Source organism: Microdochium trichocladiopsis (assembly GCF_020744255.1).
Source record: "Microdochium trichocladiopsis strain MPI-CAGE-CH-0230 chromosome Unknown B0I36scaffold_10, whole genome shotgun sequence".
NCBI classification, from domain to species: Eukaryota; Fungi; Ascomycota; class Sordariomycetes; order Xylariales; family Microdochiaceae; genus Microdochium; species Microdochium trichocladiopsis.
Window position 1 is genome coordinate 1,990,249 of NW_025763553.1, and position 22,908 is coordinate 2,013,156.

The 22,908-nt window shown below is 57.7% G+C and overlaps 6 protein-coding genes across 6 annotated transcripts; 1 reads left to right on the forward strand and 5 right to left on the reverse strand.

Moving 5' to 3' along the window:
• Positions 1–23: 23 nt before the first annotated feature.
• B0I36DRAFT_275889 (general substrate transporter) lies at positions 24–2,244 on the reverse strand. Its single transcript, XM_046151381.1, has 4 exons — positions 2,104–2,244; positions 1,077–2,030; positions 737–970; positions 24–651 (listed from the first exon to the last, which is right to left on the reverse strand). Exons 1-4 carry the CDS (start codon positions 2,160–2,162, stop codon positions 336–338), a joined length of 1,563 nt encoding a protein of 520 aa, XP_046007529.1. The 5' UTR covers positions 2,163–2,244; the 3' UTR covers positions 24–335.
• Positions 2,245–4,961: 2,717 nt separating this feature from the next.
• Positions 4,962–5,378, reverse strand: B0I36DRAFT_251379 (uncharacterized protein; the record flags this gene model as incomplete). Its single annotated transcript, XM_046150611.1, has 1 exon — positions 4,962–5,378. A coding segment is annotated over one exon (417 nt), but the record flags the coding sequence as incomplete, so codon positions are not given.
• A 1,228-nt stretch (positions 5,379–6,606) lies between these two features.
• Positions 6,607–8,824, reverse strand: B0I36DRAFT_388060 (uncharacterized protein). The gene is made up of 2 exons (XM_046161213.1): positions 7,824–8,824; positions 6,607–7,651 (listed from the first exon to the last, which is right to left on the reverse strand). The coding sequence occupies exons 1-2, from the start codon at positions 8,323–8,325 to the stop codon at positions 7,020–7,022; spliced, it is 1,134 nt and encodes a 377-aa protein (XP_046007531.1). The 5' UTR covers positions 8,326–8,824; the 3' UTR covers positions 6,607–7,019.
• A 485-nt stretch (positions 8,825–9,309) lies between these two features.
• B0I36DRAFT_275895 (alpha-mannosidase) lies at positions 9,310–13,622 on the reverse strand. Its single transcript, XM_046151382.1, has 7 exons — positions 13,329–13,622; positions 12,336–13,257; positions 11,933–12,261; positions 11,712–11,850; positions 11,203–11,634; positions 10,377–11,125; positions 9,310–10,277 (listed from the first exon to the last, which is right to left on the reverse strand). Exons 1-7 carry the CDS (start codon positions 13,490–13,492, stop codon positions 9,614–9,616), a joined length of 3,399 nt encoding a protein of 1,132 aa, XP_046007532.1. The 5' UTR covers positions 13,493–13,622; the 3' UTR covers positions 9,310–9,613.
• A 2,601-nt stretch (positions 13,623–16,223) lies between these two features.
• On the forward strand, positions 16,224–18,420 carry B0I36DRAFT_334276 (general substrate transporter). Its single transcript, XM_046155326.1, has 3 exons — positions 16,224–16,734; positions 16,822–18,004; positions 18,097–18,420. Exons 1-3 carry the CDS (start codon positions 16,306–16,308, stop codon positions 18,192–18,194), a joined length of 1,710 nt encoding a protein of 569 aa, XP_046007533.1. The 5' UTR covers positions 16,224–16,305; the 3' UTR covers positions 18,195–18,420.
• Positions 18,421–19,199: 779 nt separating this feature from the next.
• On the reverse strand, positions 19,200–20,396 carry B0I36DRAFT_31382 (uncharacterized protein). The gene is made up of 2 exons (XM_046152675.1): positions 20,251–20,396; positions 19,200–20,192 (listed from the first exon to the last, which is right to left on the reverse strand). The coding sequence occupies exons 1-2, from the start codon at positions 20,263–20,265 to the stop codon at positions 19,455–19,457; spliced, it is 753 nt and encodes a 250-aa protein (XP_046007534.1). The 5' UTR covers positions 20,266–20,396; the 3' UTR covers positions 19,200–19,454.
• Between the last annotated feature and the right edge of the window lie 2,512 nt (positions 20,397–22,908).

The following is a 22,908-nucleotide window of genomic DNA, read 5'->3' on the forward strand; positions in this document are numbered from 1 at the left end:
TACAAAGCCAGGTTTTGAGCATACTTGCTTAGTAATTTATGGTAATATATATGTGCTCTTTAGAAGGTACCATGCCACTCCTCGATTAAAAATATAAGGGAGAGTATTTACTCCCGTGGCAATCTAATAGTCCTTCAGCAAAACCGCAGCCGAGAAATTAAAAACCGTAATTGCTTGGTATTCCTTGAAGGTCGCTTTCCTGGATACAATTGCTACACGGTGTTGTACACATATACACAAATATACCGGCGTGGGAAGGTGGGGAGGGGATACACTTTCAACCCCCAAACGCGCCACGTTCGCTCTTCCTTCTTCAAGACTGCATGTGGAAGTTTCTAAACTTGCGCAGCAGTAGCGCCAGCACTAGCATTCGCCGCGGCAGCACTGCTCGCGCCCGCGCCGACGGCGAGACCCTCTGCGGTGACTCCCTCCTCGCTGCTGTCGCCGGAGCTGCTGCCGGGGGCCTTGCTGCCGTCCCACTTGGACGAGGTGATGGGGTTGACGCCCAGGACGTACATGGTGTCGATCTCCTCGAGACTGCGGTCCTTGGTCTCGATGACGAAGAAGTAGACGATGACGACGAGGGCAGCGCAGCACCCGGCAAAGACGAGGCCGTACCAGTAGCCGATGGCGTCAGTGATGAAGCGCGTGCTGTTTTGGGAAAGATGTGAGTTAGAGTGAGGCTCTTTGAGTGTGTGTGTGGTAGATACTGCGGGTTGGTGGGGGAGTTGCTTACAAGAAGCTGATCAGGAAATTCCAGAACCAGTTGCTGGCGGTGGCCAGAGCCATGCAGTGCGCGCGGTAGCGGGCCGGGTACAGCTCGGCGACGACGGCCCAGACGAGCGGGCCCCAGGTGGCGGCGAACGAGGCGATGGCGAGGCAGGAGAAGACGATGAGCACGGAGCCGGCCTTCGGGGTGTTCATGGGGTTCTTCGAGTCGAGGGCGTACTCGCCGACAAAGGCGTAGACACTGTGCGAAGGGAGAAGGTTCTCTGGTCAGCGGTGGCCGCTCGAGGAGACTTGGAATGCGGATTATGTTTTGCGGATAAAAACAAGGAGGACCGTCAGAAACTTACAAGAAGCACATCACGATCCAGGCAGCACCGGCAATCAGAGCGGGACGGCGACCGAACTTCTGCACGACGTACAGACCGCCGAAAGTGCAGACGACGTTGACGGAGCCGAGGATGATCTGGGTGACGTACGAGTCATCGAGACCAGTCGACTTGAAAACGGTGGTGCCAAAGTAGAAGAAGAAGTTGGCGCCAGTGAGCTGCTGGCCGGCCTGGAGCACAACACCGATCACGGTGCGGTACAGCATGCGGGGGCCGGTGAAAATCTCGAACCACGAGGCCTTCTCCATGTTCTTCTCCTCGTCGAGCTTGACGCGAATCTGCGTGAGCTGATCCTGGACCGAGCGGTCGTGTGGTTCGACGCCGGCGAGCTTGGCAATCGTCTTGCGCGCCTCCTCCTCGCGGCCCTGGCGGTACGCGAAACGGGGGGACTCCGGGAGGAACAGAATGCCAACACCCAGGATCAAGGACCACATGAAGCCCAGGCCGTTGGGGATGCGCCAAGAGGCGGAGTTCTCCATCTTGTTGGTGCCAAACTCAACCATATAACTGGTCCAGATACCGAAGGTGATGAAGAGCTGGTACAGCGAGACGAGAACACCACGGATGATGGCCGGGCTGCTCTCAGACTGGTACATGGGCACGACGACGGAGAGGGAGCCAATCGAGATGCCGGTGACAAAGCGGCCGATCGCGAACTGGTACCACGCGTTCTGGCTGGATATCTCGATGACGATGCCCACGCAAGACCAGATGGCGGACAAGCTGATGGCGAGGCGGCGGCCGAGGACGTCACTGAGGCGGCCGGCGATGAGGGCACCGAACAGGCAGCCCACGGGGAGGAGGCCGACCATTGTACCCTGGCGTGCGGCGCTGAAGTAGTATTCGTCGTTGCCTAGGGGCTCGCCGAAGCGGCGGCCGAAGTCCTTCATGTTGAAGAAGCCGGAAATCTGACCACTGTCCCGTTGAAAATCCTTGTGTTAGTACAAATACATTGTAAGCAGCGACAGCGGCAGCGCTCAAGACTGACCTGACATAACCAAACATGAAACCACCGATACTGGCGACGAGACCGAGGAAGCAGGCCATAAAGGTGACTCTCTGCTTGCCGGCCGCGGCAGAAGGACCGGTGGCACCGTCCTGATGCGATGCATCGGGGCCGGTAGACGACTCCACCTGGTCGGTGTTCTTCTTGAGGAAGCCCATCTTGTCGTTATCTTTCGTTGTTCTTTCCTGGTGGTTGGGCAACTTTGGTTGGAGAACAGTCGTTTAGGGGGCGACCATCCAAGATTTATTGCTCCCGAGGTGGTAAACAATAGACAAGCTCACTAATGGTGGAATAGGAAAGGGGGGGAGAACGTGGGATGAGGAAAGCTAAAAAGGAAAGACCACTGGGGAAATTGAGCAGGTGAGAACGGGGAGAGAACTGGGGAAGGGGAGCCTCTGAACATTTATTGCATGCACGGTGTGGTGACGATGATGGCGATCCCCACGGGCAAGACACGAGACCAGCAGGATCTGAGACGCGCTCGAGCTGACCCCCGGGGCACGTATGTGTGTAAGTGTGTGTGAATGTGTATGTAAGCCGTGACGTGCAATGACCGAGCATCACCGGCCAGGCCGTTCGTCGTCATGTAAGTGGGTAAGATGCCATTGCCAAGATTCGAGCTACGTACTTTGCAAGGAGGCAACACCGAGGCGGCGTCCTTGTCAGGGTCCTGTGGCCAGCCGAAGAGCGAAGCATCGGGCCCCGGGACATTGGCCACAGACCGGAACCCATGTTGGGAAGCGAGCCATGGGCGGCGACGACGACGAGGGTCGTACCGGAGCTAGCGAGTCAAATCCTGGGTGTCCCGTGACGTTCAGAGCTCAGAGGCAAAGGAAAATCTCGGACATGAGTGCTCCATACTGGACCTGAGAAGTCTGACTTTGGAACGATGGAAGGACACCAGAAGAGCTTTACAGTGGAGACAGGGATAGCCAGCCTGAACAGCAGAGGCTGACAAAGGAAGGACCCTGTCTCGCCTGCATCGAGGTTCGGCGTAATTAGCATGGGACAGCGACCTGTCGTCATCGAAAAGCTCAAGGCCGGACCGAAGAAAAAAAAAACAGAGGCTCTTTAGGCCGGGCCCTGCTGGCACCCGCCCCTGCTAGGGCACGTCAATCAATGGCAAGTGGGCAACTGCCGAGACGATGGTGAGCTAGCTGTCTGGCATTAAAGTCAGGCCGGGCCCATAAAAGACAAAAGAAGACCAGTGTAGAGGACCCAAGAAGAGCCGCATAAGAAAGAAGCATGTCGTTGGCTGCCGCGATCCGACGGACCCGCCCTGTGGTTGCAAGTATCCCCTGCGAGATGGAACGCCCTTCCCGCACCGGCACGGGCGGCGGCACCCCCCCATGACGATGCCCACCGGCTCACTACCACGTCATTCTGCCCGTCTGGTGGCTGCTGCTGAATCGTCAAAACACCATCCTCCTCCTCCCACGTGGACAAAATCCGCCAAGGCCAACAGTCCGACCAAGTTCTGAGCATACTTGTCAAGACAGCCGTCTCCCTGAAGCCTCCTTGTCCATCTTCATTACAGCTACCAGAGACAAGAGACGAGAGAGTGCGCGCGCGGGCTGTATCCACCAGGACATTGAGCGCGATGGAACCGGCCCCGGTTAGGCCGACCGAGCAAGTCCCCGAGCATCGGCCCTGTTATGGAGTGTGAACCACCCGCGCTCGTGCATCCCACGACACGTTCTGCTACAGCAGCAGACAGGCTGTCTTCTGGTTGTTGCTGTCTTTCGCCATGGCATCTCGCAGCACATTGAGAGCCCTGCCGTGCCGGCTTCTTTTCGTGCACAGCGGCACCCACAGGGCCCCAGAGCTGCTTGCCTACCAAGAAAGGACCGGAGACGGCCCTTTTCCTCCCACGCAGGCGCATTGAGCGGCACGCTGCTCAATCTCGGCGCATCTCTGTAGACGGGACTGGAGTGGATTGGGCTGTCCGCCTTGGTGGGCGATCGTGTGACGGAACCAGCCAGCCAGCCAGCCATTCTCGGGTACAATTGTCTGATCCGGTGCGCTTCGATTCAGTACTGCTGCTACTACTGGGGCTCTTTGCCACCAGTGCACCACGCAGCTCTCTTCTCTCACCCAGATCCAATCGTGCATTGCCTGATGGGTTGTCCAGGCAGGGCCCATGATGTCACTGTTACCACGGAGCTTTCTTATCTACAACTTCTGAACCTTCTTTTTTTCTCTGGCTCAGCGTCTTGCCATAAAGAGGGTCCTGTTCGGTGGGTTCGGCAACGCGATCTACAAGAGAGGGACAAGCCACGACTCATGGCGGGTCCTCGTGCAAAAGCTTGCCGCGCCGATACAAAGTCTTGGATGCGCCGACTGCTGGGGCCCCTTGCCACATTGCCGCACCACGGCGGACCTGCGACGACCGGGCAGTTGGCTGCGGGTTCCCTCCCACTACACACGCGGATGGACCACTTGCACTATTACCTGGCGAGGTTGTGGACAGAATAAACCGGGACAGGTGCTTTACGGCTTGGATCTAAATTGCCCGGTTTATTCTGTCCACGGCCTGACCTGGTGTGCATGGAAAATGAGCCCTTCGAGGTCCACAAAAGACATCACCGAGCGCGGGCCGTTTCCGTGCTGCTGCTGCTTCTGCTGGAATGAATGGCGACCAAAAAGATGCGATTGGCATGCATGGTTTCCGCCAATGGGTATCATAAACAAACACTGGGTCGCTCATCTCTCTAGGCATATTATCTGTAGAGCCTACGCCCGGCCCAAGAACACGGCACTTTGCCCCCGGAGGTGGCCAGGACGCTCAGGTTCCTCCCCACCTGCGCCGCTAGCTACCTCCGTCTTCCTATCTCTAATCATCATGAAGCCCATGTCCAGGTCCCCTCGACCCTCCCCTCGCTCTCCTCCGCGAGCTGCGTAAAGACGCTCAGGCTGAGATCCAGGTCCGCGGCCTGGCACCCTTCGCAGCGATCCACGACCGTGACTTCCACGGATGCCCTCTTCTCCATCGTCACGGAGTCTTTCCTTCTTCCTGCTCCCCTCATAGTGGTGGTGCTGCTCCTCCCAATCATCCTCGCCGCCGCTCTGCTGCTCTTGTCCCGCGTGATCCGGATCTTGCGCCCGCAGAGCGGGTTCGCGTTGGGGTTCCCCGACGTGCTGGCCGCGTCGAACAGGATGTGCGAGACGGACACGATCGCGTCGTTGGGCCCGGAGACGATGCCGCAGGCCCCGAGCCCGGGGGCGTAATAGGTCAGCTCGCCCTGGTACGTCTTGCCCGGGTCTGTGCCGCCACCACCGCCGCCGTTATTACCGTTGCCCCCGAGTCCGGGAGGGAGCGGAATGTTGTCGTTGGCGTGCTGTTTGTTGGACAGCCCGACTCCGAGTCCGATGGCGAGAGGGAGGACGAAGAGGACGAGGGTGAGCAGCGGGAGGATGACGAAGAGAAGCAGCGAGCGCCGCGAGAGGCGGTCGTTCAGGTAGGTCCGGTGTGGCGGGAGGATGGCGTCGAGGCGGGCCTTGAGACCTGTCGTGGCTCCGCGGGCTGGTGGCGAGGTCGTTGTCCCTGCTGTCCCTGCTGCTGCTGCTGCTGCTGCTGCTGCTGCTGTTGTTGCGTCTGGTGCAGTCTTGCTCTCCGCGGGTGATGTTGTTGACGTTGATGTGTTGTTTCTCGTGGCGACGGCGGCAGGCGCTGCTGCTGCTGTCGCCGCTGGAGTCGCCTGATGCTGCTGGTTCTTCGGTGTCGATGCTGCCGTCGCTGTAAGGCGGCTTAGGAAAGACTGGCGCTTCGGGCGAGGTGTCTCCCACTGCAGCGCCTCGCCCAGCGGCGGCGGTGGCGCATCTTGCTGGTGATGCTTCTCGGATGGTTCTGCCATTGTATACTGGTTGCTCTTGGTTCCTCAGCTCGCGGTCGCGTGATCAAGGCTCGGTAGCCACAGTTGCGAAGTCTAGAGAAGGATGGTTGTCCTCCTTCTCCTTGGGGGCAATTGGGACGGGGCCATCAATGGCTGGCTGCCACCGTCGATGCCGGCTTGGATGTCATTTCCCGCAAGTTGGCAGCAGCACGTGTATGCCCCTGTCGTGCCGTGTGCGTGTGCCGTCCTGCAATTCTTGGAAGTGCGCCAATCACGCAGGCTGCTCTGGGCTGCTGCTGCAGGGGTTTCGTGGCGCGTTAAGGTTCCAGGACAGTCAGGGGTTGTTTTGTTTGGCTGCCAGAGGAACGGGGCGTGACGTCACCGATCCTGGACCCTGAATGATCTCTGATTGACTGCACTGGGCATCGTGGCGTCTCTGGTCAGCTTCGAGTCAGTGGATGGGGCGTGCTCTGAAATCCAATGTGCTGCTGCCCGTCGTCTCTGAATCAGATCAGTTGTAAGTGCGGCCCAGCACATGATTGCCTTTCTCCATGGCTCAACGGAATTGCAACGGGGATTTTCGGAGACGATGGATTAATCAGGGTCAAACAAGTTATCACTCCAACTCGTTTCCAACCCGTGGTGTACAAATGGTTGAACAACTCAGAGAAGGGGGCCAACCCTGAGTATGAGGAGACGGCTGGAACAGCGCTCGAGTTCTCCGTCCGTTCAGAACATGGCTGTGATGATACATTGTTCGACCAAACTTACAGCGCTTCTCAACAATTACGAAGGCTCTTTAAGTCCTAAGCTAACAGCAATCCCCGTGCGGAATATTTACTTTCCTCCATATATTGGTACAACAGAGCATTGGGGCGACTGATCATAAGTCTTACTTGCTCGCGGTACAGCCCCAACGCCCTCCTCCACCATATCGTACATTTGCGGGCGAGGTCACAGCATCGCCACCATTGTAGTAGTCTTACAATAACTTACACTCTGCCCCCAACCTCAGCGCAACCCTCCCGGGCGCGACTCTACCGGTGTACCACGAAGGGGACTCCGTCATTTCACTTTCATAGCAACAGCCCGCTCCTCCAAGTGTCGCAAGACTACGGCAACACTCTCCCGGAACAACAAGTCCGCATATACGCGGTGGAAGCGGAACATGAACCACTCGAGCGCATTCTCCGGCCTGTCGACGCGCGGGTTGCACGTCATTCCGTGGAAGCTTATTTTCAGCACATCGTGTGCTTCGGCCTCGTCGTGGTCGTGGTCGTCGATTTCGTCGCCTTTCCGGGCCCCGTCGGCCGGCCTCCCGCCACTGGCACGTGCATCTCCAGAGGTAGAAGCAGCACCACCCGAATATCGCGAGACGGTGAACCGGTGCGTCCCCGCGAACCAGGACCCATCACTGCCAAAGCCGATGTCGACGTAGGACTCTGCTGCACCTGGCTGCTGCGTCCTCTCCTCCTTTTCCCCACGGTTATTCGTGCTCCCCGCCGTGTCCGCCTGCTCCCGCCGGGTTGTCACCATGTCGGAGATGCCAGCTCTCTGGCTCTGGTGGTGCTCGTCAGCGATGTAGGCGTCCAGCACCTGGAACGCGCCGAACAAGATTGACGACACGGGCGGGAGATGTGTAAGTGAGAGGTCGTGCTTGCTCCAGATCTCCAGCGCAGCCGAGGAGGTTGGTACTTCTTCAACGGATGTTAGCACGTTTCTTTTCACGGTGGTGAAACAGCGGAAAACCGGGATAACTCGCATCGGAGCTCTTTCAAATGCACGCGGCCCGGGGCTAGACATATAGATACCAGGAGCAGCGCCATCTGGTCAAAAGCGACCAAGACAAAAAAGGGCAAAGAAACTTACTGCTAAACCAGGCCATCCGCCGCCCGAGAGCCCGCAACACCACCCCCTCCGGCGCGAACACCACGCCCCCGAAAAACGCCCTCACGAACCTCGCCAGAATCTCCTCATCGCTGAGAGCGCTCTTGCTGCTGCTGCTGCTGCTGTTGCTGATGCTCAGACAACCACCCTTTGGCGCACGCACCTCCACTGTCCGCGAGTCCTGCGTGATTCGGTGGCCCGCGTGGTTGATGATGTCGGTCACCGTGCGGGAGCGGGTGAATGATGCCGGCGCGGTCGCCGATGCTGGATAGCTTGTTACCGTGAAAGGTGCGGAAGGCGATGATGACGACGACGACGACGACGGTGGTGGTGACGGAGAAGAAGAGCCGGGGATCTGAAAATGCTTGCTGACCGCCGAGTACGTGACTAACCCGGCGGCCGACGCTGCCGTCGCCACGAGCGCCGTGATCCCCGATGCTGCCAGGACCGCCCGAGAAGCTGTGACCCTTGGGAGACTTGCCATTTTGACTTTTCCAAATAGAAAAAGGATTGGGCTCTACCTGCAAATGTAGAGCAGGAGCTACTGATGACTGAAGGATATGCGCCTTTTTTTTCGTGGATGTTGCAGAACCAGACTGACGGTGTCTTGAATAGAATTTGTGATATGGCTTTCACGCGCAGAATGCTTCTACTCCATCGGTTGCGTGTGTGTGTGTTACGAAGGCGCGAGGGACTGAGTGCTCAACAATGATTATTTACCACCTCGAGGTAACCGTTCTGCGATGCGTGCAAACTAAGAGAACCCGTCCAAGACTGAGCATGTTGTGTGTAATCGACGAGGTTCCTTTAAATGCCATGCAGCAACAGAAGATCCAGGTGTGTGTACAATGCTTCAAAGGAACGCTTACTTTGAAGGCCAACCCTATCCTGCCCGAGCGTGACTCACCTTGTCCCAACTCTCCCACTTTCCCAGTATCTCCTTTTGCGGACATTGAGGGAGAATAAGAGCACCCCAATGCGTCATTCCAGGATGGGAATTGTAGTTCCCCTGTTTCCGCACGTCCGGGCTGGGGGCCGAGCAGCTCACGTTACTGTTCAACTTTCCATGCAACAGCTTTGAACATCCGACACCCCACTCGTAGGATGCGGGAAGTGGGGATCCTGAGGTCCCTACAGTAGTGCGTAGGCGTCGGTTGGTGGGACACAAGCGCCTAGCTCTAGGGCTGAAAGCAGGACCCCGTTGTGGCAGCTCAGCTGACCTGCCATGCCCTGTCCCGTCCTGCCCGGACTTAACGCTTATGCAGCGTAAGGTGAGGTGCGGACACCCTACCTGGACTACACCGGGACCCGAACAGCGAGCGACGCGAGGATCAACGGGAACGAGGATTCATCGGGTGCGGGGGCCCAGCCTGCCTAGTCCAGTCCAGGCAGACCTCTACGAGGGTGGGCGGGAACATTCCCAGGTGGGCGGGAACATTCCCAGCTTCCATTCAAAAAAGGTAGGAGTGTCAGCACGCGCGCTGTCTGGCTCACCACGCCGGACAGCTCGCGACGTGGGGGCATCCGAGCTGTGCCGCGTCCACCTGTGCATTCATTTTTTCCTTGCTGGAAGTGTACGCGCATCAAAAGAACGCATTCCCAGTAATTTGATCATTGGTGTATCATCAACAACCAAGTACAGTATAGAACGCAATCTATCCAAGGCCGTCTACATGCTCCAGCTCTAGCTCTAGCTCTATCCTTCTCCATCTCAGTCTAACCTTGTCATTGTCACCGTGCTCCCCTTTCTCCCGAGGAGGCGAAGAGTCACTTCACTGCTTCAGCACAAGCCGGTAAGTCGCAACCTCAAACGAGCCCAACTCGACCTCGAACTGAGAGCCGCCACCACTCTGCGCAACCTCAATCTCCTCGCCATCGTCCTCGAGGATATTCGTCTTGAACACCTTGTCCAGCGGGAACTCGGACTCGATCACGCCCCGGCCAAACCCGCCCAGCGCATCATACACACGCACGACAATCGACTTGCCCGCCGCGGCGTCGCGCGCTCCCAGGTTCTCGTTGCCGTCATGGCACACGTCCGCGTCGTCCTCGGCGCGCTTGATCCAGTCGAGCACCAGATTGTCGTCGCCGCTCAGGCTGATGGGCGCCTTGCCGCCTCTGCGCTGATTCGTGCCGGCGCGGATGCCAGACGCCGTCCGTTGGACAATCTTCATCGGGTTGTTGAAGTTTGCTGCCGCGCGGACGGTCGCGGCACCCAGGGGCCCCTTGTGCGGCATGATGGCCCAGCGCATAATGTGCTTGCCCATGTCGGCGTTGCCGTCGGGCGCTTTTGGTGAGCGCAGAAGCGACAGGCGCATGACGTTGCCGACCGTCGCGAAGCCGTACTTGGAGTCGTTGAGGATCGACACGCCGTACGCGTGCTCCGATAGGTCGGCGAACTTGTGGCAGCAGACTTCAAACTTGGCCATGTCCCAGCTGTAGAAGACACCGAGTTAGCTGTATTCACTTTGGGCGTGGCTGAGCGTGCCAAAAAAAAGCGACGCAACAAGTGGCAAGGTCGAGGCAAGAACTCACGATGTGTTGTAATGCGTAGGTCGCCGGATAACGCCATACTGCGTCTCGTACGAGGCCTCCATGTTGCTCACACTGACGGGGAACTCAACCTTGAGGAACTTCATCGTCTCGTGCCAGTCGACCTCGGCCGTGCACTCGACTTGAGATGGCTGAGTATTATCGAGCACCGCGCTGAGGGAGATGGTCGTCTTGATCGAGCTCTCATGGCTGATCCGTGTCTCCGTGACCACGCTCGCGCGGTATCCGTTGTCCTCAAGCAAAATTGTCGCTGTCGAATCGTTGAGCTCCTCGCGCGTCTCGAGGTGGTACACTTCCACGTCCCAGGCCTGCCAGTACACCGGTTTGTCATCGAAAATGACGTATTGGTTCGCCTTGCCGGAAAGTGTCTCGCGTCTAGCGCGGCGGTCGTAGATCGACGTGATGCAGCCTCGTTCAACCTTGACGGTGAGGTGTTCGTTTTCCAGCTGGAAAACACCCACAGACAGCTCTTTCACCGTGACCTTATCCCTGTGAGCATTTTCGGTTCCGAACGGCAAGAGATCAAGCATATGACCACTTCCACGAGCGATAACAGCTTGCGTGCTCGAAATGTCAATGAGTTCGCTTCGTGCCCAGGGCAGGGTGTTGATCGCAGTGGTTGTCTCGATTTGGTCCACCTGGATCTCTGCGGGCTGTATCTCGTGCACGTCCAAAGTTTTGAGGATCTGCTGGTAGAGCATAGCTACGGTCTTGTAAACGTTGTCGTAGATCTAGTAGTTTACTCTCATGTTAGTGCCTGTGACGGGACTCGCGTTGGCGGAAATACCTAGCTCTCGCCGCTCCTTACCTTTTCGGAGTCGTCGTAGCACATCTCAATCGCAGTTCCTGGAAGACAGTCATGGAATTGGCACAGCATCACCCCATGCCACATCTCATCGAGCTCCTTCTTGGGATATTGGAACGCTCCTCCGCTTTGCACAGAGGCGTACGTGGCCAGCATCTCCAGATCGTGAAGCAAAATCTCGACACGGCGGTTGTGCGCCTTGGTCTTGGCCTGCGTGGTGTACACACCGCGGTGCAGCTCAAAGTACAACTCTCCGTGCCAAGTGACGAGGCTTGATGCCTTGGCCTCGAGGCCGTCGAAGAATTCGTCCACAGTGGCACCAACGTGTGTGCGCGGCACCGTCCGGCCCCCCATGGTGTCTGCCATGCCCCTGAGGCGACGCAGCCGCTCGAGATGTTGCCATGTAGGTCCGCCACCACCGTCACCTTTCCCGAACTAGGCGATGAGGGATATCATCAGTATACAACTCTGTCAAAGCTTGATTGGTGCGCAGCCATTCTGGTTTCACCTACAGCAAGCAAGGCGGTGTTGTCTTGGTCGAGCGACTTGTGGTTTGAGATGCTGCATGTGATGTTCTCAAAATTGCCTTCAGCACAGTAAGTCTTGGCTGGTGGCATGTGGCAGATGACTTGACTGCCGTCTAGTGAAACCCTGGGATTTAAAGATTGTAAGCACACGTCTTGATACAAGCCATATTTCCAGTACGCCAATGTTGTGATTTGGAGCCACCCACCAGTTGAAACTTGTATGCGGAAAATCATTGACACTGTTGAAGCACGGCTTCTGTGTAAGAAATCGCGTCATACCCGCAAGCCGGCAGATCTGCGGGATCTGACACGAGAAGCCAAAGGTGTCGGGCAGCCAGGAGGTGGTGGACCGGAAGCCAAACTCGCGCTGGAAGAATCGCTGGCCATAGAGAAACTGTCTCACTAGAGACTCGCCGCAGGGAAGGTTGGTGTCGTGCTCGACCCAAGAGCCGCCGATGGGCAGAAACTGGCCCGACTTGACCTTGGCTTTGACACGTTCCCAGCCGTAAGGGTAGATTTCCTTGAGCCATTGAAACTGTGCTCTTGCATTAGCACAATGACCAAGCTAAACTACACTGTGTCGTGTGACCTAAAGACTTATAGACTTACCTGCTGCGCCTGGGAGCAGGCAAAAGTCAATTCGGGATACCTGTCCATCAAGTCGCACTGATTCGACCAAGAGCGCACAACCTTGCGCTTGGTCTCGGCCCATGGCCACAACCAACACGTATCAATGTGGCAGTGTCCCACGGCGAACACAGTCGGACGCCGGCTGTTGGTGACGGGGCCACCTTTGGCGTAGACCTCGGCTGAGTTGATATCTTCGCCCAAATATTCCGCCGCAATCTGCCTGCACTTTTCGATCGACTTGTCATCTCCGACTCGGAAGGTGTCGATGATGCGGCTCGCGACATTGAGCGCCTCATGCTGCTCCCACGTGTCCTCGGGCAGGTCCATTGCGGCATCGTGTATGACGCTGAAGTCGGCGTGGAGCATTCTGGCTGGGTAGTTGACGGCCACGATCTCCGCCTTGGTGAGCTCGAAGAACTTGTTCTGATCAGGAGGCTGGATCGAGTCACCTCCGGCGTTGTTCTTGAAGATGGGTCGGCCGGGGCCGTTGCCAAACATGCCGTTGCACGCCATTTCGAGATAGATGGTGTGTTCTTGCCCGTCTCTGAAGCTGTCGGGCACAATCCACTCGATACGCTCACCGCGGCCGGTGAGACCCTGCAGAGGCTCGCCATCAGCGGTCCAGACGGTGGCCTCGTTGCTGCAATCCCAATGCAACTCGATGTGTTGAGCAGCCGGCTTGTTGTCACCATCAGCATTGCATAGGGCCTCGGGCAGCCGAAGGACGCAGCGGAACCAGTGTGTTGTCCACGAGGGGCCGAACTTTTCGCCGACCTTGGTTTCGCGATACTCGTTGGAGGCGGCGGTGGCCTGGGCAAATGTCGGCCTGTCGGTGCCGGGAGCATCCCATACGGAGAGCTGGACGTGGGGAGCACCGGAATATCTGCCATGATCCAGCATGCTGGTTTACGGAGACGCACATGTGATGTCAGCCAACGGGACGCAGAGGGCAGTCAGTGAGCAGCCACTCACGCCATGAGATTGACCTTCTCCCATTGTCCCGGCGTGAAGAAGTTGGTCAGGCGTTTCTTGTACAAGGAGGTAATCTTCTTGCCGACCGGGGCGGCTGCCTTGACAGGATAGACAGAAGCCGTGCCGGCCGGGTGTTCACAACCAGAACCATGACCGGAACACATCTTGACAGTTGTTTTGTGCCAGGAGGACTGTGATGCCTCTGGACCACCAAATCACACACAGCGGCAGCCAATTTGTCGATGGGGACAGCAAAGCAGACAAAGGAGTGTCGTGTTTCTAGTGAGGGGAAGGAGATGTGGCGTCACTGGTGCTGCGAGGAGACGGCATGGCGGGCATTAAAGGCATTCTTGGGGGCTAGCAACGGGGTCCCCTGGCAGGTCGACTGGGATGTGGACTTGGGGCCATGAAGGGGACGTGATCGGCGAAGCGCTCCATGATGGGAGGAGCCGCAGAGATCGGCGGTCAGTCGAGGTCCACTGCAAGGCGACTGTACGAGGAGCTGGTGAGCCAGTCGAGGGGCGGAACAGCACGTGTCAGGCTGGCGGCGAGGGCATCGTGGGCGGTGCCAGGTTGTGGAAAGGCGGGGAGAGGGGTTGGCGGCGAGGGGAAAAGATGGAGCCGTGGGGGAGGCCGGTTTGGGGGGTCAGCAGCTGGCTGTAATTAGGTGTGCCTGTGCTTGCCTGTGCTGTGCCTGTCTGTGCCTGTCGCGGCTGCGAGATGGCCGCTTGGCTGCCTTCCCAGTTGGGCCCAGCAAAGAAGCAAAAAGCGGCTGGCCAGGCTGCCGACGGAAGTCGCACGTGCCTGCTTCCGAAGGCTGCTTCCAAGAGACGAGTGGGTGGTGGACCGTGCCTGCCCTGAGAGTCTGGACTCGGCTGGACCACGTGGATTGGCAGATTTGATCTGGGAGCTGCGTCGAGTATCGACCCGAGTCAAGCCAGGCGCGTGCTGCCGCGTGACAGATTCGTGAGTGAGGACTGCCCTCCATCCTCGGGTCTACTATTTACTGACAATGAATCTTTTTTTGTCTTCTCCAAAGGTGGCGCGCATGACTGATGGCCCGACTCCAATTTGTCCAGCTCGCATAATTCCTCTTCCCAGACTGGCTGCCGTTCAGTCCGTCCAGTTGAGCCCACTCGGGCGGCGTGCCCGTGCCAGCTGGGCTTGGCTTGCCTCATCACGCAGCCCACGGGGCAATTCTCCCCGAGCCTCGAGCCCGACTCCAATTTCCCCCGTCGCGTGTTTGTTTCCTCGCTCTCCCCTAGCCATTCCGTCCCCAGACTGCCTGCTGGGCCTACCCCAGACTCATGGCCGCTTCTCCGCATCTCATCTGCGGCACAGAGCCTCAATGTCCTCGCTGCCATGGGCGCATCCCGCCGATTTTGGCCGGCCATTCCCGCTGGCTAATACTGGTACCTAGGGGCGGGTGACGATGCCATTCATGCCCCTGGCTGGCGACTTTGTTGTGGGCGTGCATCCCCACACCGCACACCCGTCTCCATCCCCATCCCCATCTCCATCTCCAGATTTTTCCTCGACTGATTATTATGGAGTACTTCCCCGTGCCCCAGACCTGGGGAAAAGGTGGTCCCAGGCCAACTCCAGTCTCGGGCATCCATCACAAGCCTGCCCTAGGTGACACAAGGACCGCGCCGTCTTCGTGACGATCGAGCACAGCCCATCTAGCACGGGCAGAGACATTAATACTTCTCACGCGGGCAGAAAAACAACCCTACAACGGGTCCTCACCACTCAAGACTTTTCGTGACAATCAGCTCGCAACACTCGACCCGACCCGAGGGAACCCCGGCCCGTCGGCGAGCTCTTGCGCGAGTCAACTGTGTCTGCCCTCCCCACCCTTAACATGAGTCCAACCCTGCCATCTCTGATGGTCAGCCCTCGCCGCATGGTGGTCATCTCCGGCCATACCCGGGTTCCAATTGGCCACGCCGGGTTCACCCCGGCAGCGCCCGGTCGCTTGGCCCGACACCCACGAAGCCGCCTCGTGGCACAACCTGGGAAGAACGTTAAGCACAAGTACGCTCAAGCTCCGCCACGACGACGAGCCATACCAAGTCGGGGACAGCGAGACGAGATCCGGAAGCTAGCAGCATCTCTAGGGCAGCCACTAGGGCCCTCCGGCACCACTCATGGCAGCACACAGCACAATGCACGACAACGCACGACCAGAGCTGAGGGCTGAAAACAACCGCCGCGATTCGCGGCAAAACCCCACGGGGAACCTGGACAGCAACTGGCCGACGGGCGGGGTCTCGGGTCATCTCCCCAACGAGGTTGTCTGGCTTGGCCCCCCTTGTTTCCGGCCAGGCTTTTCGCCCTAGGCCACTGGTGTGGTACTCGTCGGCCACACCAAGGTCATCCCTATCGCCGAGGTACTGCTCCGTTCCGACCCTGCCTGCTGTGCACAGACAATTCTGGGCCAGCCAACGGAACCGCCTTGAGGCCAAGATGGATCCGTCTTCACAAGCGCTGGTTCCGGTGCGTCGTCTGTCTTCGTTCCAAGGCCCAGGGCTCAGCCAGCCAAGCCTGGCCCCTTGGCTGGCCATTTCGGCGGATCTTTCCCATCACTGTCATACTCAGTACTCCCATTTCGTGGACTGACCCGGGCACGCGGGCTCGAGCTGAACCGCTCATGGGTCCCTCCCCAACCTGCCCGGTGCCACCTCACCCCCCTATCGCTCGGCCCCATGTCATGTTGCACCTCTTTCCTGGAGTAGAAATGCGGGGATGTTGGCCCTGGTTCACACGACCATGGTCGGTCGTGGGGCACTCGGCCAGCGTGCATGGAGGCCAGACCCGGGGTTGGTGGTGAGCCCGGCCATGTATTTATTAACCCCCGGGGACCCCAACGTCTCGGTGACCAGTCTCGAGATCCTCACTCCTCGCCTTGTTTCCTGGTCATTGTTTTCCAGGCGCACCTTGAGGTCTCGTCTTGTCCTTTGCCCACAACTGCATCATGGCGACCACCACCACAGATCTCGGCAAGGCGGAGGCCGACATGGCCAAGCCCCAGCCCTCGCACGCTGAGCACGCTGGCTACACGGCCAACATGGAGCTCATTGAGGCTGCCGTCGCTGCCTCCGACGCCGAGGCCCTCATCCCCAAGAAGGAGCTCTTCTCCCGGTACTGGCCTGCTGTCACCTTCAGCATGCTGCTCAGTCTGGCTCTCGTCATGGAGGGCATGGACACCGGTCTGATCAACAACTTCTTCGGCCAGGATGCGTACCTCAACAAGTTTGGCTGGGTGAACCCGGCCACCGGCAAGAAGTACATCTCGGCTGATTGGCAGTCCGCCATTGGTGCTGGCAACAACTGTGGCTCCATCATCGGTCTCCTTCTCAACGGTTGGCTTCAGTCTCGGTTCGGCTCCCGCCGTGTCTACATGGTAAGCACATTAATACACCTGGGTTATTTTTGAAGTGCTCTCATGAGGGACTATTCACTGACGGCATCGCTTTTTCCTTTCGCACAGGCCGCCATGGCGCTGATGGGCTGCACCATATTTGTCCTCTTCTTCAGCACCAGCGTCACCATGCTTCTCATTGGTAACATCATGTGTGGTGTCCCGTGGGGTATCTTCCAGACCCTCACCACCGCATACGCGGCTGAGATCTGCCCGGCTGCCATGCGTGGCTACCTCACTGCCTGGGTTTCCATGTGCTGGGGTGCCGGTACTTTCCTGGCCACCGGTGTCCTCCGTGGCTCGCTCAACCTCGAGGGCGACGCTGCCTGGCGCGTGCCTTACGGCCTGCAGTGGATCTGGATTCCCCCGTTGATCCTCGTCGGCTACCTCTCCCCCGAGTCTCCGTGGTTCCTCGTTCGCAAGGGCCGCATTGCCGATGCTGAGAAGTCGCTGCGCCGCCTTGCCCGCAAGGACTACTACACGGAGCGCAGCATGGCCGAGACCCTGGCGCTGATGCAGCACACCAACGAGATGGAGCGCATCGAGGCGGCCAACAGCAACTACCGCGACTGCTTCCGGGGCACCAACACGCGCCGCACCATTGTCACCTGCATGGCGTGGATCATCCAGATGCTCAACGGCCAGTCCATCACTGCCTTTGCCGTGGTGCTGCTCCGCTCCGTCGGCATGGACCAGGTCGCCGCCTTCAACTACAACATGGGCATCCAGTCGGTCAACATCATCGCCACGGGTATCGCCATTATGCTCATGGGCCGCGTCAGCCGCCGCGCCTTCTACCTCTTTGGCACCAGCGGCATCGGCTTCATGATGCTCATCATCGGCATCGTCGGCTTCTTCGTCAATCAGAACAAGACCATGCCCATCGTTGTCGCGGCCATGCTCGTCATTGTCCAGATCATCTTCAAGATCTCCCTCGGCCCGACCACCTACGTCATCGTCGGCGAGATCGCCTCGAACCGCGTCCGCGCCCAGACCATTGTGCTCGGCCGCGCCGTCTACGTCTGCGGCCAGCTCATCGTCCAGCAGCTCAACCCGCGCATGCTCAACTCGGACCCGACCGCCTGGAACTGGGGCGCCCGCACGGGTCTCTTCTACTTTGGCTTCTGCGTCATCTGGACCGTCTGGATCTACTTCTGCCTCCCCGAGACGCGCAACCGCAGCTTCGCCGACATTGACTACCTCTTCCAGAAGAAGGTCAGCGCCCGCAAGTTCACCACCACTCCCATTGACTGTAAGTTTACCTACTTCTCCTCCTCTTCTGTCCAAGCCTACCATGGCTATTGGGGAAACACCATGCTAATTCCTCCTTTCTCCAAACAACAGTGTTCGAAATCGTCCCCGCCACCGAGGGCAAGACCATCGACGACGACGCCGAGCCCACCACGACCCTTGCCGAGCGTGTCGAGGAGAAGCGTGCTTAAAGGGAGAGCGGCGGCCTGTGCAATTAAAGGGATACGTGTCATGTAGAAATGCCTGGTTTTATTTCTCAAGTATAGCAGCGGTTCCAGCGGCTCAACGTTTCTGGTATAAGAGGGCCATTGCATTGCACTCTACAGACATAACTTTCGTCGAAAGACTATGCTACATAGAGAGAGAGAGAGAGACAGCGCGCACGATACCAATATTACCAAAGCGTTTTGAAACAAAGTACCTACATATGCCGAGTCATGGGCCCCCTTTCTCTCGTGTTCAAGTGGAAGGGAGAGCATGAACGATGCCGGTAAGCGGAAGTTGATGAAGCTCCAGGACGAGACCAAACACAGCACCAGGCACCACCGGCAGCAGCAGTAGCAGGAGAGGCATATCTCTCTGCATTCCCGGTATTCTCCACGTTTGTTCGCATCAGGGTTTCGCAAAAGCCAGGGTTGAATTTGGGGCGCGCGGAATTCTCATTCGCCAACCCACATAATCGACATGTGCGGTGGTTTGTCAAGACCAGGAAAGGATTTTTCGGCCTCACCACGCAAGAGTTGTACTACCGACGACCAGAAAGAAGCTCACGACTTAGCACAAAGTCCCCAAGTTTGTTGTCCTTGTGTGCGACGCAGGCCTTAAGGGCGGATTCTCGACAGGTTTCCGAGATAGGCCCACTTCAGTATGAGGAGGCCCCTGTGGCAGCACGCGCACTTTGTTGGGGGGGGGCTTGGGTAATGGGTGGGGAAGAAGGGTAATGGGGAAGAAGGGAGGATGAAGTCTGAAGACAAGGGGTGCGTGATGAACCTCTGTGTGGACAGCCGAGGGGGGAGGATATGCTGCTTAAGTCAGTCTCTGGCAAGGAGCACTTGCGCCTGGGGGCTGTTTGAGAAACAGTACACACTTGGTTTCACCCATTAGAAAGGGCCGTCTACACTGATATATATATTTATGGTCGCGGATACGGTTGATCGGGAGACCGCCATCGGCGCCCAGATGACCGAGAAGTAAAGCTGCGTTTTGAAAGAAAAAAGGGGGCTCACGCAATCAAGTACGTGTTACATGATTCTATATAGAGGTAGTACATGGCTTTTTTGGGTTCTGTATTTGCCAAAAGAGGAGATAAGAACAGCGTGGAATTGATATATAAGATGAGGCGACGCGGAATGCAAGGTTCTGCGGCTGGCCAGAAGCGTGTTCGTGTAAGTTTCAGGCACACCTGCCCAGCCGACCGTGTGACAGTGTGCAACGACGAGGTCAAGATTGACCTACGGAGCAAGACCGCTGTCACCTGATCCGTGGTCATCTGGCGAAGGAGAGTGCCAGGTGCTGTAATGGTGCGACGACAGCCATGGACGACCGCAAAACTGCTCAAGTTCGTCGGGCAGAAGGCAGTTCTCGTCCGTCGTAAAAAGGGTTCGTGGCGTTGTCCAATCATCAAGAGCATGGCGGCGGTCTGAGCTGGGAACTTCTGCAACGTCGGGAACGGACATCGGTGAGTTTCTCTCCAACAAAACCCATGGTTCGTCAGCGCGTTCCTGAATAATCCACTGTTGCATGCTGTGGTTTTCTAATCCTCGCTGCGACAACTCGCCCGGGTCACCATCAGACCCGGCCAAGGGGCTTGGCGGCATGGCGTTTCCGCGCTCGCTGACAGAGTGCCCCAGGTGATATTGAGGACTTGCGTGCTCATGGTCTGTTACGATGTATATTTCGTCCTGCACATGCAACGTGGACATGCCAGCTACAATGTCTTGGGCAAGCGGGTCTTGAGTGTGGTCATCTGGGTTTGTGGCATGGCCGAAGGGAACACGGTCGTCGATGGTCACTCGATAGTGCGGTTCTCTGGAAAGTTCAACGTGGGGCTGGAGAGCAAGCCTCCGTTGCTGCCCAGTGTGCTCACGTTGAGTATCCATTTGGTGATGGCGAAGAGACTGGCTCCGTTGTTCTCTGGGTGTGCGTGACAGAGCCGCTCTTCGGTGCCTGGACCATTGAGGCCCATGCGACTAAGTAGCTCAGGAGGATCAGCAAGGTAATTGTCGTGATCTCATCGAGAACACTTACGGAGGAAGGACACATGGAAACAGCCTTGAAATTGCTTCCACAGCCAGAATATCCAGACAATCGTGGAGTCAAAATCGGTAATGATCCTGCTTACACGCCGCGCCACCAATAGAAGAATAGCAGTGTTGTATGAATGAAAGCATCAAAGTGCAAATAGACTATGAGATGCTCGAGTGTCTGGTGCGGAAGACGGTGCTGAAGCTGAACCGTGATTGTTGGCGGACAGCCTTTTATCAATACGGCTGCGAGGCACTTTATCGTTGCAGCAGCGAGCCACCATGCGGCGAACCATGATGAGGAGGATGGTACGAAGAGGGCTATTCATGAGCCCATTACCACAAACAGCCTTCTGTGGACCGTCTTTAACCGTCTCATCAGAGATCAATGCCTTCAACATGAAAGGTGCAGCGAGAAAAGGAACAGCTGTTGCTGGTCGCCTAGCTCCCCTGTCCAAAATCAGCTGGTCATGGATCCGATTCGACCTGGTCTACCTACACATGGGCTCGACCAATGCGCCAGCTCTCTCACCGAAATTCCCTTGTTGGTGTTCGCCATGTTGCCAATGATCTTCGTCGCTATGGCATGATGTGGGTGGTACAGCTTCTGGCTATACATGATCTGGCAGTGCCGCTGTCGCGTAGCTGCCAGCATGCTGAGGTGTCGCATCCGGGGAGTTCCCGTGGGTGGGTGCAATGGATGAGAAAAAGCCCCCAGAAGCAGGGCAAGCGCAGGTTGGTGTGGTCGCGAACCCGGGACGGGACCGTGGTGGTGGCGCTCTTCAGGGCCTGGCATCCGGGGCGGCTACCCGCGATGCATGGTTACAACACATCATGGCTGCCGTGCTCGGGCGGGCGGGGGGAACCTGCCCGTCCGGACCGCTTCCCAGGGTCCTGGTGACTGGGCCATAGGTGACGCTGCTTGTCAGTCGGCTGGTGGGCGCGGAAGCACGAGTTGCATCCGCGATCGGGTTTTGCCGGCTGACAGTGAAGAATCCGTGTAAGTCGCGGGAGGTGACGATTGGCTGGGCGTCGAGCAGTGGGCTGTGCTGCTCGTTGAGGGCCTGGTCGATTGGAGCGCGGGCCCTGAGGAACGCAGCCGGCGAGGCCAGGGCAGTGCAGAGTACGGCTGGGGTTGTCTTTCTAGAATGCTAGGCTGTCCACCGCGAGGCAGATTTGACAACGGCGACGGACCTGTTCCTGTGATGACGCGAGGCTGCGGAAGCCCATGATCTTGCGTCTTGCTGATGCATCTCATTCCGGCCATTGGGAAGCATACACCACGGGGAAAACTCCCGGACAAAGCGGAAGTTCCCGCCGGTGAGCATCATGTTGCTCAAATTGATCCCAGTGTGGAGTATGTACAAGCGTGAGAGTGTGTGGAAGTGTGGAAGGAGCATGTGGCTGCCAGACGGTGGAGGTTGCCTGGCGGCCACTGGAAGGTGCCTCTCCGCCTGATGCAGGGAGACCGCTTTGTTCTCCAGGGCTGACGGCCCCTACCTGTGTGCAGTACGCAGTCTCGCCTCGACATTCCAAACACCGTACCCAGGCGTTTGTGATCTCTCAATGGTGACCGAGGACGCCCCTTGACAACTCCTCTACGTGTAAGAGGCTCTCCACCATGGTTCGGCCGGGAGACATTGGTGCGGCCGAGGATGTCCCCAGTGGTCACGATGCAAACCATTCTGCCAGGCACAGGGCCAACATGAGCCATCTACCATCGGGAGCCAGGCAGCCCATTTAGCGAGAAGTAAACGCTGAATTGACCAGCACGATTGACCACTCTATCAGTCATTCTATTAGTCCAATCGCGGCTGTCTGTGGGAAGTCAACGCACGGCCCAGTCACATAATTGTCCATCGATGCTGGTCTCATGAACCCATACCAACCTTGGAAGGGACTGATCTCATTCGTCCCATGGGACAATTGCACCCACTGGACCCCCACTCTTGACCTCATGCCTGTGTAACGAGCAGCTGTGAAATGGCACACCTCATTAAGTAACGCAGGGTCCTTGACCCAGCCACCGGGGCATCCGAGCTGTCAGACTATGCCTCATGTGTGGCAGTCCAAGCTAGTCAGACATGGCCACGTAGTGAAACTGGTTGTCCACCTGCACGAAGTGTCAGGAGTCGGTGTAAGCCGGTTGGTCTGTGCCGAAGCCCAATATGTCCTTGAACCGCCGTTAAGCACAGAATGTGCCAACCAACTCGCTGTTGTAGACTTTTTCAAACAGAGCGTCGTGAAATCAATACTTTGCGCGAGAGGCCTTGACATGAACGCAGCAGAATGAGCAGAAACAAAGTATACACAATCGCTGGCCCCGTGCCAGCACACGTCCTACAGAGAATACGACAGCTAGGCCCATCGCGTTGTCCATCAACTCTAAGATGGCAGCTGAGGGTGTGTAACAGCTTATGCATGAACGGCATGCGGCTTGCAACAGGCCCCATGCAAGCTTCTCAATGACGTGCCAGGTACTGACCAGCAGGCCTGGCTCCAGGTCTGATGCTGTTGTTTCTCGTTGACCGAGCAAAGGGTGAAGCAACGTCTGGTTAAAGATCTGACTCTTGGAGCTAGGCACATTCTGGCCATTCAGGCAGTCCGGCGTGACGCCCACAGCGGGTAGGCACAGCGAAACTTTGAAGGGCAGTTGCGTCTA